The 21,877-nt window shown below is 38.3% G+C and overlaps 1 protein-coding gene across 4 annotated transcripts in view; it reads right to left on the bottom strand.

Annotated features, from left to right (window-relative positions):
• Window positions 1-21,877, bottom strand: part of TRIM33 (tripartite motif containing 33) — an 89,006-nt gene that overhangs the window by 22,192 nt on the left and 44,937 nt on the right. For 2 of the 4 annotated variants that reach the window (XM_089514363.1, XM_089514365.1), the window contains exons 5-13: window positions 20,535-20,651; window positions 18,759-18,873; window positions 15,527-15,673; window positions 13,032-13,149; window positions 7,855-8,102; window positions 7,426-7,596; window positions 6,120-6,320; window positions 4,375-4,507; window positions 2,348-2,411 (exon numbers count right to left, since the gene is read on the bottom strand). In XM_089514363.1, the coding sequence (XP_089370489.1) occupies window positions 2,348-2,411; window positions 4,375-4,507; window positions 6,120-6,320; window positions 7,426-7,596; window positions 7,855-8,102; window positions 13,032-13,149; window positions 15,527-15,673; window positions 18,759-18,873; window positions 20,535-20,651 (1,314 nt within the window). The remainder of the gene's footprint in view (window positions 1-2,347; window positions 2,412-4,374; window positions 4,508-6,119; window positions 6,321-7,425; window positions 7,597-7,854; window positions 8,103-13,031; window positions 13,150-15,526; window positions 15,674-18,758; window positions 18,874-20,534; window positions 20,652-21,877) is intronic. The other 2 variants (XM_089514364.1, XM_089514366.1) reach the window with 1 other exon arrangement.

The raw sequence follows: 21,877 nt of genomic DNA, 5'->3' as shown, positions 1-21,877 counted from the left end.
AAACAAAAACAGTGACTATAGATGATTTACATGACTTAGAAGTTGGTAACGAAGACACCGAAATAAGATAAAATATTTTCTATACCTTGGCTCAGTCATTATTCAAATGGAGCCTGTAATCAATAGAAGAAGAAGCAGCCTTGGAAAGGCAACTATGAAGGAACTAGATAAGATCCTCAAACGTAACAATACCAAATTTACCGTATACACTCAATTATAAATCTACCTCATGTATAAGTCGAGGCCAGGTTTTAGGGCCAAAATAATGGATATTATCATGACAAGGGTAAAACATAACAAAGGATGTAAAGGATGAAGCAGAGGAAAACAAGGGCAAAGAACATTCAAGATTCTGACAGACATAATTGTTTGTGTTATCCCTAAAAGCTAGGTGGATGAGGAGACACCGATGGTAAAAGGTGGCTGTGCAATGTTAGCTGTGATTATATCCTTCAACATTGTGTTAATGTGATAACTTTGTCTGATTTTAACCTAGAAAACCTGTCAAGCAAACATAAAAAAGAGACTAGATTATAGGGCAGATTGAGTCAATCAAGAAGCCAAAGCCCTGAGTCTGCAAGACCTAAGGAGGGTAGTTAATGACAGGAGTCTCTTGGAAGTCTCTCATTTATAAGATGACCAAAAGCAAAATCAACTTGATGGTAAGTAACAACAAATACAGTACACATAGTATTAGCTTTTCAAATGCAACATTAAATAGCCTAGCATTATGGTGCGCCTGCATTATACGTGGGCGCGCTATACGCGGCTTTGAGTGTACGCGCTCAAGCCACAGGGAGCATGCAGGGTGCAAGAGGCGGCGCATTCCATTCAAATGAATGGGGCACGTGCCCATGGTGCGCGCGCACCACCATGCCACTGCTCGCACGAACCCCATTCATTTGAATGGGGCTCAAGCATAGGCGAAATTCGCCTTACACAGGGGGGGTCCGGAACGGATCCCCCGCGTAAGGCGAGGCACAACTGTATTTGCATGAATGGGAACAAGCATAAAGTTCCAACACTCCACCCACTTCTTCCCCCTCTAGTTTGGTCACAAAGAAGAGATCAGTGTTCACTTCAACTTTTAAACAAAAAATCTTCATAGTGGTGGGTTACAAACTGCCATTTTGTACGTATTCACTACGTATTAGGGTTAGGAAGGGGCGGTGCATCCACACACCCCTAACCCTAGTACGTAGTGAATACATACAATGTGGCGGCGGCCGTTCCACACGGCCGCCGCCATATTGATGTAGCGGACACTGTGCGTCCGCACGTCATGTGGCACTTATGATGTCGCGAGTGCGCCATTGGCACCTCGCGGCGTCATAACTGCGCCGCAGGAAGAAGCTCCATTTTGGAGCTTCTTTTTTGCTCCGCGTGGGATTCGCGCGGTTTGGCTGCTGCGGCTCCCTCGCGGAGCAAACAGCAGTGCCGGCAGACCGCCGCAAAGCGGCGGTCTGTAACACACCTATGTCTCAGCTCAAGGAGAACTTTAACTAAACCACCAAGATTTGTTTGAATAAACTGCAGTTTAACTAAAACTTCCCAGAATTCAAATATAAGAAAGGAAAAGCCTTCAATCTCTACCTTGTTGCTATACTCCAGAAGAGGGGGAGGACCAACTCAGACATGTCAACAATAAGTAAGCAATAATTTAGTAAGCTTTAGTTATGATTACACAAGACTCACCTTTGCTCATTTTAAACTAATTAAATCTTTAGCACGTGTAACTTAAGTAGAGCTAGTCTTGCATTCTGATGATGAATAAATTTATTCTAAACCTGAACAATTTTACTGCCTTAACTTTTGGTTCAACATGTATACCATTGGGTCTGCAGCTTTACTTAAGTCTTGGCTGAGATTTATTAATAGAATAAAATCCAAGTTTTTACAAGCATATGGCCTGAATCCTATTTGTCCCAAGTAGAGTAGGCCCACTGAATCACTTGTCAACATATGGTAAAATTACACTAATTCAGTGGTCCTACTGTTTGGGACTAGCAACAGGATGCAGCCCTGTATTTTATTGAACACTGGTGAAGCACTAACCCCCAGCTTCAGTGTTCTCTGAACAAAATGAGGAAAAGGCTTGGGGCTGAAAGATGAAAAGAGTGAGTATGAGCACAGTGCCTATATTTTAAGTGAGGGCAGTAAAGTTTTTCCGCCTCCTTTTATCATACAAAAATATTAATAGGGGCTGTAACATGAACTAATGTGGATTTTTGGTTCATGAGTGAATTTGTAATTTTTTTATTTTTCTCTTAACCTATACTTTTCTGTTACTCCACTTTTTGTCAACTTCCACAAGACATCAGCAACTGATTTTGAACCCGTTACTTACCTGCCTCTACTACCTGTGCTGGAAGTACTAGGTGGCCTCACAGGAGTATGAGAATTAGACAAACCTGAGAAAGAATGAACCAGTGTTTACATCAATAGAATGACACAAATGCATATCTTCTATCCATATACAAATAGTATCCTATATTTTAGAACAGGCAGCCCTAATTATAATAAACCTTTTATTGACAATGACCTTTCAATTAAGTAGAAATTTAAAAGTTTTTTTTTTTTTTTGGGGGGGGGGGGGGACCTCCACACATTTAAATACTAAAATGTATAGTAAATACTCTGGTCTCACAATTACAGTGGGCCCCTGGTATCCATGGGTTCGGTACCAAAGTTTTGATCAATCATGGATTGAAATGAAGCAACTTTTTTAAAAAATTTATATGCGATCAATTGCAGCCAGGCCACAAAGTCATCCCAGAACAGTAGCAGAGGCTGTGCAGCAAGACCTGTGCATCATGTATACATTCTTCTTACTTCAGTTGCAACACTTTCATTCTCTCCTTCATAAGGCAGAAGCAATGACTGGTGTACTCCCAGCAAGAAGAATGTGTGCCTGGCGCTTGCTACTGCCTCCTCCCCTGCACTCCGGCTGACAGATGTTAATCTCACTATAAAGCCTCAGCCAAAATTTAAATCCCTTCCTGACTCCCTTTCCCATCTTCCCATGATGAAGCCTTAGCCAGATTTTAAACACCTTTCCACCACCTTGCCCCATTCCTTCTACTGCCCCTCTCCATCAGTGTCCTGCGAAGTGGATCAGTAAGAAAGAAGTTTAAAATCTGAACATAAGGCATGAATTCTACCTACCCCTTGTTGGCAGCATGTCAGACCCTGTTTCTCTCTTTTTAAGGAAAAAACAGAATCACCACAGTTAAAGCAGGAAGAATGTGTTTGGTGACCATCCTTGTCACCGCAGCTTCCACTACTACCCTGGGACCATGTATCAGCCTGGCTGCAGTCAATCACAAGTATTTTTAAATGTTAAATACTGACCTGAGCATCTGTGGTTTTGGTATGTGGTGTGTGTATGTCCTGGAAACAACCATCCCCACCCTCCGCGGATACAGAGGACCCACTATTTTTTCCTGAAGAATTCTAGCAGCTAATTAATTTGTAACAGTCTAATAAGCCCTCAGCCAAAGATTTTTTTTTTCTAATTCCAAATCTGTTCTAATAATTATTCAACTTGAAAACTATTCTAAACATTTTGGGAAGCAAAGATAAAATCTTTTAAATTTTAATATGCTATGTCATGAAAAGCAAGGACAACCAATGGCTGTGCTACTAGCATCTATGTAAGACACATTTCAAGACAATATGCACCAATAATTACAGGCTATGAAAATAATTTGAGACAGGTAAAAGGGTTAAGAGGTGCAGAGAAAATTAGACTGAAAGCATTTATACAAATTACTAGCAAGGAAATCTTACACACTGGAAAGCACAAAGTTCAATGTGATTTTAGCATTCACTAGTCATGCTCCCCACCCTTTATTCCACCTGTTTCTTACAATACCTTACAACAATCCACAATTCTGACACAATTAACCAGGTTATGCTAGAATGAGCATTTGTAGTTCATAAGTGTTGAATTTTGGAGAAGAGGGCTTCCTGTCACAGAAGGCAACCTAGCTACAAGACTTTACACTTGAGTTAAAACACTACAGTGGAAGCAGATATGAGGGGATTGTTGCTCAGCTTCACGTTATTGTATCTCTTTTATTAATTATTATTGTTCCATTTTATAACGTGGTTGTATGGTCTTCATGTTCCGGCAAACAGCCTTGGTAATAACAAAGGCATATACATATTAAAGTTGACCTTTTATATGTGAAAACTATAAGAAATAAATGAATGGAATTTTAAAATTGGGAATGTTAACAACTGAGAAAGTTTCTGGAAATGTCAAAATTCTTAAAAGTCTCATAAAAATGTGGAACTTTATTACAGCTTTACATAGCTGCTGGTTTTTCTTAGCAGAAAAATTTAGACACCCACTATCTCTTCACAGATTACCTGATGAGCCTGGAGATAGAGCCGAGGGCCCAGGAGAAGGATTCATACTGCTTAAAGGTTGTGGTGGTAGATGGCTGCTTGCAATATATCTACTTAGTAAATTATCTAAGTTACTGGAACCAGCATCTTCCAGCTGAAATAAAAGAGAGCCTCAGAGTAATTCTTCAAAATCTAAATACAACATGCTAGAAATGACAGCTTGAGAATCACCTGTATTTTCACGAAAGTATATTAAAGGACTAGTATTGAGTCATATAATGGGGGAAACAAACAGCTGAATATTAAATTCTGCCATATTTCTATTTAATAAATCCTGGCCTACATAAGTAGGGAATGGCCTGGTTATAAAGCAAACATTAAGAAAGTCATTTCAAGCTTTCTCTGTTGTAAATACTGGAATAGACGGCTACATTCTGCATAACTTCTATTCATCTTTTATCATTCTCATTCCATGTTCCTTTGTACAGCACAGTATAATTCCATGTACTATAGAGTTTAACTACTTTTCTCAAATAAAGAGCAAAGAATGTAGACAAAGAGGAACCATACAATCCCAATACTGTTTTAAAAAGGGGTCCAGATCTACCAGCTGAAAAATGCCACAATCTTTACAGAACTTATTAAGAAGTCAGACAAAAACAGCTGAGGATATTATTAGGTTGTTTGGCTTTAACCAAGGAAACATTCTATGAACATTTAATTTTAATGAAAGTTCCCTTAAAACATATCCAACAGAACTGAATGTTTTTTAAAAAAATCATTTCAATGTAGAATAAGTTTAGGCAAATGTCTAAATTTACGTTAGACAACTAAATAACATCCTGTGAAATCATTCATCACAACATGGTTAAGAGCCAGGTTCTTAGAGTATTGGAACTAGATGAGGTAAAATATATTTCCACTCATTCTTTTTGTTAAATGTATGTTTTTTTCTTCCAAAGAATTAAGGCTATCTCCCTTCAACAATAATAAATACTTTTCATTTAATTCATTTAATTCTATGGAATGTAAGTAGAAACAGATTATAGTATTAGTACCCGTTTTCCAAGGAATATTGCACTGGGTATGTACCGTAAATTTGGTTCCTAAGTACCCTAAAGGCACTAGATCCCATCTGATTTTAGAAGCTAAGCAAGGGTCAGCCTTGGTTTGTATTTGATTGGGAGACCACCAATGAATAACAAGTGCTATATGCTATATTTTAGAGGAAGGAACTGGCAAAACAACATCTGTAGTTTTCTGTGGGTTTTCTAGGCTATGTGGCCGGCTGTCAGCCAGAGATGCAGGAATAAATTCTTCTAGAATGCAGCCACACAGACTGGAATATCCAGAGAAAACTATGGACACTGACCATGAAAGCCTTCGACGTCACAATCTCTGACTATTCCTTACCTAAGAAAACCCTATGAAATTCATGGGGTTGCCAAAGTCAACAGGTGATCTGAAGACACACAAACACACCATCATAACTACCAGTGACATAGATTAAACTGAGTTCACAGTTTAATAATGATTTGTTCAGTGAGTTCACAGTAGTTACTCTACTCCAGTCTCTCTTGTCAAAGCCTAAAAGTCTATTATGAGAAAGTGGTAATTCAGCGTCCACTTAGAATTACTCCAGTGGGCTATACATTTTCAATTCAGTGCATAAGCACCACCAAAAACATAATTAACAAGATAATGCAAGAGCTGAGATTTCTGAGGAGTAAAATCAGTTTTGAGTTTATTTGATATATTTTACTAACCTGTATGGGAGGAATATCTGGTAATGAAGGTAGATTCTCTGGATTGGTTACTGAGGGAATAAGCTCTATTGCTGCTACAGATGGGCTTGTTGGACCACGGTTAGCATTGGCCATAGTGGCTGTTGTAGGGCTTGTTGGATTGATAGTGTTATTATGCACTGAAACAACTGGGAAGGGACCGGCATGTCCTGGGTTTGAATGCTAACAAAAGAATGCAGAGGAGAGGAAGATCTTATTATTAAGATAGTGACAAAATGGGCACTCTCTTCCAAAAGCAAAACTATTATTTTCAAAGCCTGTTCCTTATCTGCAATATTCTCATTGAGAAGTTCTCCACTCCCGATAATTCTACTTATTTTTAACATCCAAATACAGTTTGCATTTATCTGTTCCTTTTTAAATAAAAAGTCAAAAGATTCAGTCATATTAATAATCATATTCCTATCTCAATCTTTTGTACTTTTTTTGCAAGATTGCTACTTTTCCTTAGAGAATGAACCAAAGGTTCTCAAATTAACACGCTGGTTGGCTAAAATTATGGGGGGGATCAACTTTTTTCCACCAAATAAACTTCACTAGATACTTAAAATGTATTACAAGAGCCATATTATTTGATTCCCAAAACTGCTAGCAATACATTTTCTTTTAAAAATACAGGTTGAGTATCCCTTATCTGAAATGCTTGGGACCAGAAATGTTTTGGATTTTCAATTTTATTTTATTTTTGGATTTTGGAATATTTGCACATAGAGTGCATAATGATGTGTCTTGGAGATTAGACCTGTTTGAACAAGAAATTCATCTGTTTCATATATACAGTACAGTGTACCTGTGCCATTCGCGGACACATTTTACACAGCTTCCAGCTTACATGGAAGCCTTGCGGGGAGTAAAACAATGGCATGTGTGTTTGTGGTGGCGTGCGTGGCACACCACCACATATACACACTCCATTATTTCCTATGGGGCTCGAGCATAGGTGGATTTTCTCTTATGCGGGGGCATCCAGAACAGATCCCCCATGTAAGGGGAGGGCCCAGTGTACATAACCTAAAGGTAATTTTATAGACAATCTTTTTAATAATTTTGTGCATGAAACAAAGCTTGTGTACACTGTACCATGAGAAAGCAAAGGTGTCACTATCCCAGCCACCAATTTTTGTATTTTGGAGTATTTTGGATTTCTGGATAAAGTATATTCAACCTGTAGTAAATTATCCTTTTGAAAATGTTTTCTTGCTTTCTGGTTTTTTTTAATTCACATAAACCAATCTAAAATGAAAGGTGATAAACAAAATGTGCACACAGCATATACTTGTCTTTGTAAGTGTGGCTGCATCATGGAGTATTGAGGCCCGTTGTGGCGCGGTATCCCTGGGAGACGAGCAGCATTCTGAGCCATTCTCATCTGGTGGGCTTGGAAAGCTCCGCAATTCATACCTCTCTGCATGGTTTGCATACTTATCAACCTTGGGGGCTACAAAACATTATGTATTTAAAAACTCTGGCTCCTGTGATGAGAAAGAAGTAGTCCCCTTTCCCAAGAGAATGCATTTTTGTAATTTACATAACAGTAAAGATAAGCTGCCGTGTACTTCTGATAACAAAGAACAATTAAATTCTATCCTGTCTAATCTTTAAATAAATTCAATTTCCATTGAATTTTACTGAACTAGAGGTCTATCTTATTGTATATAATGATGAGTGTGTCAATTTAGTTGCCTTGAACACTTGCCTGTTGTTGCAGCATCTGCGGGCCTGCCTGGCGAGCAATCTGCCCTGCAGGCTGCCCCATCCTCATCTGCTGTAACTGCTGGTGTTTTTGTTGTGCGAACACCTGCTGTTGCATATGCTGGAGCCGAAGCTGTGCAAGATTAATTTGCCCTGGAGGTTTGCTGATGTGGTTTGCTCCTGGGGGAACTTGCCCCACTACTACATTAGGAGTATAACCTTGAGTTGGCTTATTTTCAATAACAAGATTACCTAAACAACAGGAGAAAGAGTGTGGGTTAACTACAAGCTTTTATTTTAACTGAACATTAACAATCTAAAACAATTATGTTTGCATATTCCGGCTGCAAGAACAATAGGTCAGTTTGAAAACATGTAGCAAACATACTTTCAATTGTAAGATTAATAGATTTTCAATTATTTCAAATTCCTACTAGTATTATGTAAGGTGCTGGTTGTGGGATATCCCTATCTTTCTATGACCCACACTTAATAGATAACATTCTATATGCAAAGTTTAACTTGTATGATGATTTTTTGTTTTGTTTAAGAAAGTATGTAATCAGCTGTCAATAGACACGTTGTTTTCTATTAAATCTGTTTTGTAACTTTAGAAAGAAAACCCCTAAAATACATACTGAAGATAGACAATGTCAATGAATTGTACATTTCTGCTTAAGTCTTTGTAGAGCAGTAGTCCCCAAACTGCTCTTTAAGGGGTTTTGGACTTCAGCTCCCAGAATCCGAGACTATTGGCCAACATGGCTGAGGCACCTGGGAGCTGAATCCCAAAATCTCTTAAAGGGCATAGTTTGGGGACCACTGTTCGAGAGAAAAGGGTTGCCAAGGGTTCAGGGATCACAACAGACACTCATGGGATATCAAGAAGACCACATCCCTTCTTGTCATGCTCCAACCATTTTTTTGTTTTTAAACAAGAATATTAAAATAACCCCATCTCCAATAGGGACTGTGAGGTGAAATGTCAATATGTTTTTCAGGCTACATTTCAAAGAAAGGAACTAGCAAAATCACTTCTATGTACTCCTTGCCTAAGAAAACCCTACGAAAATCATAGGTCAACAGGTGACTTGAAGGCCCAGGAGATGCCTTATTTGAAACAGGAAGTAAATCAGAAGCCATTTTCTCTTCTCATAAAAGCCCTCTCGTGGGATTAAAACAACCAATGGGAAGTTTGAAACTATGACAAAATTACCTTAGGGTCACAGTGAGTTTTTTTATAATTTTTTAAAACATTTAGGGTTTTTTTTTAAAGAAAATCAGTTGAACAACAAAGAGACTGAAAGGAAGTAAAATAATCATTGCAATATCACATAACATATGCAAAGCTATAACTCTGATTTTGTGCTAAAAGCTTTGAGTTGTTTTCAGTGTTTTGCATATACAGACTGAGCACTCCAATCCAGAAATCCCAAAACTTTTTGAAATGATTTTTTTTTTTTGCCACCAGCCACCTGTTTCTGCCTTCAAGGTGGCAGCAGTGCTTCCACTTCTTCATCACTCAGATCCTCAATATCTCTCCAGCCTAATGTTTCACATACAACACAAACAGAGAATGAACAGGACGCAAGATTGGAAACAGACGCAAAGCTGAAGATAGACAAGCAGCAGGAGTGCTGCAGCCGCCACCTCGAAAATGAAGCAGACAGCAAACAGCAAAAAGACTGGAGTGAGACTAAGGATCTGTGAAATGGCAGGAATCCAAGCATAGCGCTTGGCACGAATCCACACCTCCCACCATTTCAGATCCTAACATCTCTCTCTAGCCTTACAAATGCTATACAGATACATATAAGAGTAGGCTCCTTTCTTCCACAGGTTTACCATCTGCAGACCAAAGCATCCCACACATGGCCCTGCTCCATTCTCCCCAATAGCAGCGCATGGATGTGGTCGTATGAACATAGTTGCATACACCCGCGTTGCTATTGAGCAGAACAGGATTTGAGGTTCCACCAATTTAGCTATCTGCGGGTGAATCCAAAACGGAACCCCCACAGATATAAAGAGAAGATTGTATGCTACTTATATTCCTTTTTGGCGTGAGCTATATGCGAGCCTCTTGATCAGCACAAGGGCAAGGGACTGACTTTTTTAATGACTAATTATTCATAACTGGATAAACATGCATGGTCTTGCAGTGATGAATATTTTTTTATTTAAAAAGGTAGAAACCAGAAGTGTTGTAACCAATTTGCAAATAAAAGTTATCTGTTTAATGACATGTTTCTATTTTCAGAAGCATAATTTGAACAGGAAAGTGATATGCAGAATAAATACTTAACATCTGAATGTTTTAATATATTTTTACTGTTATAAACCGCCCAGATTCCTCATGATTGAGGGGCTATAAATAAATCATTATTATTATTAGAAAGAAACTCTGCTAGAACATGGCCACATAGCCCGAAAAACCCACAAAAAACTATGGATGCCGGCCATGAAAGCCTTCGACTTTACATTATTATTATTATTATTATCATTATTAGATATAAAGGATTACTCAAACTTTTGAATATTCAAGAGAATCTTTGTAGATCTAGTGTTCAGACCACAAACCTCTGCATGAAGGATAAACAATTTCTGAAATTTGAGGAACTTTCTATGGTGACCTCTAACACAGCTCAAGCAATTGAAGATAAAATTCTGGTTTGCATATTGAAGTAAGCAATCACACATACCTAACGTATCCTGGACAGTCCAAATGAAGTCTACTGTCCACAGAAGTCTACACTCACATTATACTTCTAATGTATTTTTAAAGCAGCCTTCCCTAATTTGATGTCCTCTACTTATTATGCTAACTGGCAATTATGGGAAGAAACCCCATCTGGAAGGCATTTAAGTAAAGCACTGTGTTTATGCTACAAAACTGATAAATATTTTATCATAAATTTACTGAAATTTCTATATACTGCACATCTAATGCAAATTGTTCTGTACAAAAAAAAACCCCACACTAAGCTGGCTTCACAGCATGTTACAAGGAATACCTCTATCAGCAGTAATTTATCTTCAAAGGTCTAAAAATAATATATTTCTTATATTGATATGCTAGGCCATCCAGTCCTATTTTCAGTTTTAATTACTCAACAGATCTTGTTCTGGATTCTCTATTTTCCTCTGAAGGTTATGTAACTGTTTGTTATTCAAAAACTTTTATATAAGAAGTAGTTTTCAAATTCTTATGAACATGTCTCTATATTTCCTATTTTTAAAGACTCACACCCTTTTGTTCTACTTATGAGCAGGAGTTTTCAGTTTCTTCTTTCACAGGTAACCATGAATTTTATAAAAATTTCAATACAAAATTTCACTAAAGTTATTAACTCAATCAGAATTCTGCCTCCAAACTCTGATCGAATTTTAAATTCCTTTCCTCAGTGCTTCTGAAACCAAATCCAGACCGGCATGCTGTACCATTTAGTGCAACAGAAAAATATAAAATAGACTCTGTAACATTTTACTGCATTTAGAAATTTGATAGTAATATCTATGGCTTGCCTTGTTTCAAACTTCTTTCATTGATTTTAACAATGTAGTCTAGTGATATACAATCATCAAAATTTGCACTAAAAATTTCATTCTACAATAAAGTAAAGTATTTATTTTCTGATGCTTTAATGATACCTCTGAAAATATTTTTCCTCATATTTCTAAGGCCCGTTACAGACGGACAAAATGTGGCGTGGTGGCGGTGGTACTAGGGTTAGGGAGCGTGCACCATGCAGATGCTCCCTAACCCTAGTATGTATTCCGTATGTCAAAATGGTGACGCCCTGTACACACAGGCGCTGCCATTTTGACGTGATGGATGCTTAGTGTCAGCACATCGTGGCGCACTTGTGACGTCACGAGTGCGCCATTTGCGCACTTGGGCATTGACGTGATGGATGCTTAGTGTCAGCACATCGTGCCGCACTTGTGACGTCACGAGTGCGCCATTTGCGCACTTGGGCATCGCAAGCATGATGTAAAAACAACCCGCTTTTTGCGGGTTGTTTTTCCACCAACGGGAAATTGCGCAGTTTACCCGCTGCAGCTTCCTGCCGGTGGAAAAGGAGGCGCCGGCAGACCACCCTTTTTGGGCGGTCTGTATCCCGCCATAGTCTTTATTTCAAATAACTACTTCTGCTCCTGGTCCATATCCCCCATCTAAAGGGCTGTATGGTGACCTCTGCATATGTAGTGGGGTTTCCAGTACCTCACCTTTTCCAGAATCATCATCTCATATTGCCCAAAAAGCAGTCTTGATGTTTGGGAAATATCAAGAGCAACCTCCAACAGAATAAAAGGAGTTGCTGCTGGAGATTAATATGCAAGAAACCTGGTATAGACATGTAAACCTTTGTACATACCTAAAATGTTTTTAATCTATGCTAGTCAATGCCCTATATTGATCCTTGCATCTTAAACCTACAAATACTCTCAGTGGACTCTACTTTTATATTATAAACTGGTATAAAATTTAACAATGGACAGAATATATGAATTCAGTACACTGAACCAGGGGCGTTAACATCAAAATCTGGGGGGAAACCTTTGCATAATTCAAGAAGACGAGAGACATCTGCACCATGCCTCCATATGTATCAAAGCATCTGGTTGAACCCAGTCCTCCAACACAAGCAAAAAGATGCACATGAGTGGGAGGGGAAATGGCCAATCCTGCCCCCACATGATCTCATGTCCCCTGAAGAACAGCTCTGTATATTTTTCAGGAATATATTTTTGGAGGTCTTGTGAAGCTGCAGTTAGAAAGAGGGGAAAGTAGAAAAGTTATTTGGTACAAAAAAATCTAAGGCCTGTTACAGACTGCCAAAATAAAGCTGCTTCGGGTCTCTTTGGAGGTATGCTTTTTAAATGATGCATGGGTCCTAAGAGTCCAGAGGTCGTGCCAAAGCTACACTCCATTCCTAAGCACTGGAGTGCAGCTTTGGTGCAGCTTCCGGATTCTTAGGATGCAGGCATCATTTAAACAGCATACTTCCAAAGAGACCTGAAGCAGCTTTATTTTGGCAGTCTGTAACAGGCCCATGTTACTTCCAACCAATTTTAGTGACAATCGATAGGGAACAGCATCTATTTTGTGCTATTTCATCATATTAAGAATTTGTTCACACTGGATTCAGTTTTCAGAGAAACAGAACACCCTCTCACCTAAATTGACTACATTCTTTGCCCAGAATGTGGGATCACAATGGAACCGTATTGCTCCATTAGCTGCTGGGACAGGATCACATCGTGCTTTTAAAATATGCCGCAGCTGGAATGTGATCTGTGAAAAAAGGTTCTCCAATTAGTGATGACATTGTGAAAAAAATCAACAAGAATCAGAAATAACAAAATGCAAAATGTCACTTACTGGATGGGCAAGTCTCTCTCTCACACATGCACCTGCATACACACATACACAGAGAGAGAGAGAGAGAGAGAGAGAGACCCTATCCTACCTCAATTCTACTGAGTCCCTTAGACAAATTGCAGGATAAATTTATAAGTGAGACAATGCATATCAATATACATCACTATCAGGGGAAACAAATACAGGGAGGTAACTTTGAAACATAAATTTATTTTTGAACTATTTTAACAGCTAACTTCCAATTTTACTTTAAAAAGTGTGTGGTACCTTTAAGAACTAATTTATTATAGTACAAATTCACAGATTACAATCCACTTCCTCATATGCATAATCTCAAAGATTCAGGTATATATGCACAACATAAATGACTGAAGGAGGGGTCAGAAGAAAACTAGAAGTGTATTGTTAACACAAGCCAATGCATTTTAAACTATTCCAATTTAATGTTTCTAACATAATGATTTAATTTTTTAACTATACAGATTTTAGCTGTACTTTGCTTTAAAATGTTGTAAGGCACCTTGGGAGAAAGTTGGGATATAAAATATAGAAATAAAGTAACAAATAAAAGTAAATAAACTAACCAAACTGAATTGTCATTAAAATCCTAGCAATAATTAAACTACTAAACCCGTAACAGCCAAGCATCTGTTAACCAGTGATAAAACAACCATTTCTGTGTCCATTTTATCTCTTGATCCCATTATGTTCACAATGAATACATGCCTCAACCTCAAAGATAAGCATGGGCAATTTCTATAGGGATGAGGGCCATTTTGTAAATGGCCAACTGCTCAAAGTCCAAAGGCCAAAGATGAAATGGCTTAACAGAATATAGGTAGAATTTTAAAGATAAAATTGCCAAAAATACATGTAAATCAGGTTTAAATTATGTATCAATGAATATACATTTATAATAAAAGTTCGTATTAAGAAATAAAATCCATTCAAGCCTCCAGTAGTTGTTATTTGTAAAGTGATAAAAACTATAAATAATATAATATTTAATGCAATAAATAATCATAATTCATTTAAGATTAAAATTAATCAGTGATAGAACAGATTGAATTATAGAGTGAGTTCACTTTATTATAGAATGTTCAATATAAAGCCACTTGGGAAACCATGAATTTCACCTTACTATGGCAGTGTAGCACAAACAGTTCTGGCAGCAGAAGTGGCAAATTAAGGAATTCCTGTTCCAGTTAACTGGAGAAACACTGGCCCTATACAGTCAGGCCAAAATAAAGCTGCTTCAGGTCACTTTGGAGGTATGCTGTTTAAATGATGCATGCGTCCTAAGAGTCCAGAAGTTGCACCAAAGCTGCACTCCAGTCCTTAGTGCTGGATCGAGGCTTTGGCGCGGCTTCTGGATTCTTAGTACGCATGCATCATTTAAACAGAATACCTCCAAAGTGACCTGAAGCAGCTTTATTTTGGCCTGTCTGTATGGGGCCACTGAAATGCTTGCAAAGGCAAAGTTTCTCAACTAGCAATGGACAGGTTAATGGACTGGATTTATCAGCTGCATTATCATCATTACATTTAGACTGGTTAACTGAGAATGTAACTGGCTAGGCTACTCTCAATCATGCTGTGTGTGTGCATTTAGTATTTTGCTGAATTTAATACCAGATACAGGATTTTTTAAATACTGTTTTTATTTTCCCTGAGGTGATTGGAGAATAACAAAAAGGGACTAGAGAACACTTTGCACATCCCTCCTCTAAAACTATATTCCATGCATCTGAGGAAGTGGATTGTAATTTACAAAATTTTCTGGCCCACAGGACTAGTGGAGAACCTGGCAAGTAGCTACAAGAACATAGGATTTTATTTCAAAATGACCCCTAAATCCGGCAATTTTAAAAGACATCAACAATCAGCACTACAGTTGATTGATATGAAATTTGGCTAGTTTGACATCAACATCTCTATGGATAAAGAAGTCACAAACCAAAAAAAAACAAAAAAAAAAAAACCCACTAGCCACTGCTAGAAACACCCACACTATTTCAGCATTCAGAAATGCTAGCACCATGTATTGTGACATTACATTATGTTTTTGACAAACTAAATTTGTCACTGATTTGTAGTAGCAAGATTTCAGATCTTCCAGTAATGTAAATATCATGCAGGGTTGCAATGACTCTACTTATCTTCAAACTTTGACATAATGTAAACACTCATGGTGCAGGATTTTCTCTATTTCAACATAAGAAAATAAAAGGATCTGCAACAGGGCTACTTTTAATAAAATCTATGCTGTACTAGAATTAAAGCTCCTTACCAGACGCTTGCTATAAAGCAAGGCAGTGCTGCTACCACTTGCAATGGCCCAATTTGTGAAGTTCATCACATGTTTCACCTGCCTTGAGAGACCATTGATATCATTCTGCTGTTGTATTAGCTTCATCTGCCTCTCCTTCGTCACAGTCTGAATACAAAGTATATATATTAAATTTTTTGTTGTTATTTTAAAAAAGAGGAATAATTTTAAAATCTGTTATAGAGTGTTTCATAATCAGGAGAGACTGACACATGTAAAATGTTCCCATGATAATACACAGCAATTTTATTTTATTATTTTATTATCAAGTAAATCTTTCTTTTCAGTATTATATAGGAAGGAAAAGAACCTTAAACAGCTATATGAAGTTTATCCATATCCAATTACCACTACTGGGACAGCCATTTCTACAAGGTACATCTATGACACTACAACTTCAACTGTAACAGTTATCAGAAGCTAAATGTCGTTATATGCATATGTCCTTTCTTGACAGTTCACAAATAATGTCCCATTCAAACACTGACCCAAACTAACTGTGGTCAACTTGAGTAAGGTTGCAGCATCATACACCTTTGGATCATACGTAATGTTCTATGTAAAAATTCTATTTCAAAATGGATAGTTCTGCTTTTCTTCAAAACTCAGTAACGTGATACAAAGAACAAGTGTTGGTCTCAGTAAACTGGGTTTTTTTATTCCTTAAACAAAAAGAAACCACTACCGCACTACACCTTTGGCCTGTGGTCTGAAACACACAGGCCAAATAAGGCGCCCTCTGGCCACTTTGAGGAGGTGGCATTCAAACGATGCACACCACCAAATCAGCTGGAAACTGCATGGGGGCTTCAATCCAGTCCTTTGGACCAGATCAAAAAGGAGTGGTCCAGTTTGGGAATGGAGCAGGCTGTGCGGTCACCGCGATCCTGGCACAACTGCAGCCAGAGCAGCTTCCGGACACTCTTTACTGACATTTTGCTTTGGCTCCTCATTTCTGGAAATCCTTTCATTTTCCAGCATTGGAGGAGGAAAAAAACCACACAAAAAGCCCAAAGCCTAATCAGCCACAAAGACTGAAAAAGGAACCCCAACAGTACATTTATACAATGTTCAGATATCCAATAACAAAATTAGGCTGTACACTTGTCCCTCCACATTCGCTGGGGTTAGGGGCATAGGAACCCCATCAATGTGGAAAAACCACAAATAACAAAAATAATTTGTTTTTACCTGAGAGAACACCTATCTAGGAATCTTTAGGTCTTCCAGTGAAACTCTGTGGTCAACATCTTCCAGACACTGACCACAGAATTGAGCTGGAGGAGCTACAAATGCCTAGTGGAGTGTTCTCTCTAGCAATCTCTAGGTCCCTCAGTACAACCTTTGGTTAAAGTTGACCATAGAGTTGCATTGGAGTATCTAGATATTCCTAGAGAGAAAATATTAATAAGATCTGTGAATAATCAAAATCCGCAAACATCAAAGCCGCAGATATGGAGGGACGAGTGTATTATTGTTTCTTTATAAACATACACTTGGCCCTCCACATTTGTGGCTTTGACGCTCACGGTTTTGATTATTTGTGAGGTCAACACTGCTGTGCACAAACACTCCTCTTCCTGCTCCCTCCCAGGCTTTTCCCCTTCGGAGAAAAAACCCAGGAGGGAGATGCTGGGAAGGATGCGTGCACCAATCCAGACCCTTTCCCCAGGCACTGATCCACCCAGGAAAGGGGAGGGGATGGATCCATCCTTCCAAGCCCCTTTCCTGGGTGAATGAGTGCCTGCTTTGGGGAAGGGGCTTAGAGGGATGGATCCATCCCCCCTCCCAGCCCCTTTCCCGGGCAGATGGGTGTCTAGGCAAGGCAGGCAGTCAACCTCTCAGGAAAGGGGCTTAGAGGAATGGATCCATCCCCACTTCCAGCCTTTTTCCTGGACGGATGGGTGCCTGGGCAAGGCAGGCACCCATCCAGCCGGGAAAGGGGTGGGGAGCCAGTTAAAGGGACAGGAAGGCAGGGGAAGAAAGGGCGTGTGCATGCCTGCTCCTCTTCCCCCACCCACCCATTCCTTTATCTGGCTTCCAAGTGGGGAGGGGAGTTATTTGCAATTTTTCATATTTGCGGGGGTCTTGCACCCCAACCCCAGGTAATGTGGAGGCCTGAGTCTATATACCTTCTTTTAAAAAGTATTACTATTTTATGCAAGAATGTGTACTATTTATCCACCTAAACAAGTTCACAACAAAATAAAAAATTGCCATTGTAATTACTCCATAAATTAAATTATAATATATTTAATTATAATACATTATACTCATACATAAATCTGTTCATCTGAGGCTCTTTATTATATAAAAATATTTCTAGTCCACATTTAAGAGCTACCCTCCACATCTACTGAAGACAGCTTACGTTTTAAAAATGTAAAATGTGTTCAGACTCTTCAAGCTTGTTCAATGTAATTGTTTTATTTATGGTAACAACTGGAGGGGGCTTTATGCTACCCAGTCTTTGCTTTAAAAACCCCTATTCTTACAACCTATTGTTATACAATAAGATGTATTATTACTCATCAAGAACTATTGCTAGCTTCCCTGTAATCCATGTTTTTATAATGTCAGAACATGTTTATGTGAGGCCAGGTAGGCACTTTATTGCCTAAGGTAAACTTTATTAATGGACTTTGGGGCATGCATCAGAAAGCAAGTCCTATATAAAAGATGAAAAGGATAATCTGGTTTTAATGGTATTTGAAGACTTAAAAACTGAAGAGCAGAACAAGCATCAGTGAGAGGTTTCAAATGGTGCTCTCAACACAAACTAAGATTTTAATGAGACACCACAGGGAAAGCTGTACACGTCAAAGTCACAATGTTAAATCATCTCTGTAATTTGTGCCTTTCTTCACTGTAGCATTAATGCTTCCAATGCATGTAAACATATTTAGGTAGTAACGCAATACTGAAGGGGAAGAAGAAGTGGTCTGTTTTGTACAGTGGTAAACGATAGCTTAATACTATGTGTGTAAGCAGTAAGCAGTATCAGGCTTGGTGCTGCTTGTACTGTATATGTAGAGCTAAACTATGGTTTAGAATTAAGAGTGAGACATACATTCATAATGGATAACACTATGAACAGAGTTGTTGATGGGTATCCAAACAGAAAAATCATATACAAGCAAACATTACATTAGGGTTCATATTAAGCTTGCATTTGATTTGCATTTAATTGTACCTCGAGTTGCTGTAAAAGAGATTTTCCCTTCTTATTGATTTCATTAATGAGTGTAAAAATAGCCACTTTGATTTCTTGTTCTACTCTTTTATTTGTTTCATTTACTTCTTTTATCCTAAAAGAAAAAAATGTGCTGTAACATTTCAACATCTCCAAACTTCAACATAACTCAAATGAAACTTCAATATTTATTGCTCTTGTTATTTTAAAAAAACCAAGATACTCATATATGACCACACTAAGTAAAAAATGCTAAATCATTGCTTCCATTAATTCTTGCAAATAAAACTTTAAGCAATTTCCTTTTACAATATATAACAATCTTCTGCATGTAAAGGTAAATTTCTTTCTGAATGTTAGACACTTCAGTTTTATTTGTGAAATTCTCATCCTGCTGCTTTCAGTAGTCTTTTAGATTAATTTAAAATTGTGTAAAATGTAGCTGAAAGAAATCTTGTATTAGAAGTGACAACTTTCTGTTTCAACTACACAACATATAGCTACCTACTTGCCTGAAGTAGGCAGGAATTTCCTATAAGCACTTCCATCATCTGTCACTGTAGCCACTGCAATGTACTGTGTTCCTTAATGTAACAGAATACAGTCATCCCTCCATATTTGCGGATTTGATATTTGCAGATTTGACTATTCACGGATTTCATTAATATAGTCTCTCTAGGACCGTCTAGGTCCTCCAGTGCAACTCTGTGGTCAACTTTAACTAAAAGTTGCACTGAAAGACCATTTGTAGCTACTCCAGTACCATTCTATGGTCAGTGTATGTCGGACATTGACCACAGAGTTGCCCTGGAGGACCTAGAGATTCCTAGAGAGGTGTTCTCTCAGGTTAAAAACAGTGTTTTTGTTATTTGCGCTTTTTCCATATTCACGGGGGTCTTGTTCCCCTAACCCTAGCGAATATGGAGGGACAACTGCACACTGTAATGCTGGGGTGACTACATTCATGTTGTACATAACCTGTCCTTTACTTAAGATAGCCAAAAGTGTTAACATGGTAACCGGGACTACCTTGGGAAATGGGAAGACTCTTCCTGACACAAATACAAATACATGGATAAGGGTACCAAATTGCCACTGTTAGGGGACAAGCAATATGCTATCCCTACCTTAATCTATTTAAACACTGGAGATGGGAAGGATGAATGATAGAAGCATAATTGGCTTTATTATAAGCGGAGAGATAAAGAAGTTTGAATAAAACAGTCAGAGTCTCCATGTATATAAACAAATAGCACTAGTTAAGCAAATGTTTCTACATGGCTATGTGTGCGAACAATCACTTGTGTTATCCATGACACGCTGCAAGCTGCATGTTGCTTCTCCTTTTGTGCAACTGGTATAGAAGCCTGTTTTTGCAAGTAGATTTTTGTCTACTGAATCAGAGTGATTAGTTATCATTGCCCATAGTTGTTGTACAAAGGATACTAGTACAAAGGATACTGTCAGAGAAGAGCCAGCATGGTGGTTTGAATGTCAGACTAGGACTCTGGGAGGCTACAGTTCAAACCCCTGCTGAGCCATGAAAGCCCAATGAATGGCTGTGTGAAAGTCACAGTTTCAGCCTAAGAAAGCAGCAATGGCAAACCTCTGAATAAATCTTGCCATGAAAACCTTATGACAAGGATGCCATAAGTCAGGGTTGACTTGAAGGCACATGACAACTACAATAAACTATAAGAGTCTAGAACTTTAGTATTTCTGTTAATAACATATTCACATTAAAATAAGTATTATTATAGAAAAAGTCAAACTCACCTATTTTGTACTTGAGTAGCTGCAAAATTAACGTAATTCTTCTTTTCAAGGAGTTTGGCTAAGAGATTCTCTATAGCACCCTTTTGATTTTGAAATGCTTCTTCCAAAAACTGATACCTTTCCAAATTAGAAGACAAATAATTAATGCTGAAGCATTACAAGAAGAGGATTCACTATGTTTAAACCTATGCTTCCTAATGAGAAAATAGAAGCTAAAAAATACAATTGCTAACCATGCCTCAAACTATTTTCTTCAAAGACATTTGCTGATGATTACGTATGCAGATACTAATTGCTGAACAATGGTTTTAAGCAGAGAGAGAGAGAGAGAGAGAGATTTTCTAAATTTAATTCACAATAGCCATTTGATGACTTCTGTTGTACATGAACAGGAAAATTCTTAGGCCAATAACAACCTGCCTAACAACCTATCTACCCTCCTTTACTGGGCAACCTGCAATCCACCGTGTGTTTTTGGACTGCAGCTTCCACCAGTCCTAGACAAAATGACCAATAGTTAAGATGATATTTAGCCATGGGCCAAAGCAAATGGCCCAGAAGGAGTGATCGCTAGCTGCAATCTTTCCAGGACCGGGGCATCAGGATGGCCTGCTCCTGAAGCAGGCTGCCATTGTGGTCTGAAATGGGACACCGACAGGAGCGGATAAAATCCACTCTTTTTGCCAGCAACTTCAGGCCATCTTAGATGGCCTTGGAGCAGCTTCTGGCCACGCTGGAGGCATGCCACACCCCCAAATCTTGGTTGCACAACACTGAAACCAGCAAATGCTTCAGCTTTAGTTGGCCAGAGTTTCTTTGCTGTTTATCTTCCTTTTCCTCTGATAATCCCAACTCAAAGTGTGTACTGTATATGAACAAGCTCTCAAAAGCCACTTAAACTCTCTCACTCCATTTCTTTTTCTGGTTTAAGTATTACTACCACTCTGTCAAAATGTTCATCATTTTGTTCGTACAGTGATAGCATGTAGAATTTAATTTTGCATTTTGTGCATTTCCCCCCAAATACATAGTGAAAAACAGTGTAACTGGGAGGGTCTTTTGTCTCAGAAGCTTCACTGTTTTCTGTATGTAGTGAAAATATCACAAGAGTAGGTTATTATGCAATGCTGCACCATTTCTCAAGTGCATACACAATTTTTTAAAAAGTATGCAGTTTATGTTGTGTTGGAAACAAAAAATAAAAGTTCCTACACATTTGTAGGAACTTTCAATGTGTCTTCATGTACAAGTTCCTTAAATAAGCAGGAACTCCAAAAATGACCCTTTGGGAAGCATAAATGTCCATTCCATCATGAGCTAGAGTAGAATCTCATTCTTTCACA

Source organism: Sceloporus occidentalis, unplaced genomic scaffold, assembly GCF_023333645.1.
Source record: "Sceloporus occidentalis isolate IW3139 unplaced genomic scaffold, rSceOcc1.0.p SCAF_3, whole genome shotgun sequence".
NCBI classification, from domain to species: domain Eukaryota; kingdom Metazoa; phylum Chordata; class Lepidosauria; order Squamata; family Phrynosomatidae; genus Sceloporus; species Sceloporus occidentalis.
The sequence above is the reverse complement of the archived record's forward strand: the minus strand, read 5'-3'. Positions and strand labels throughout refer to the sequence as shown.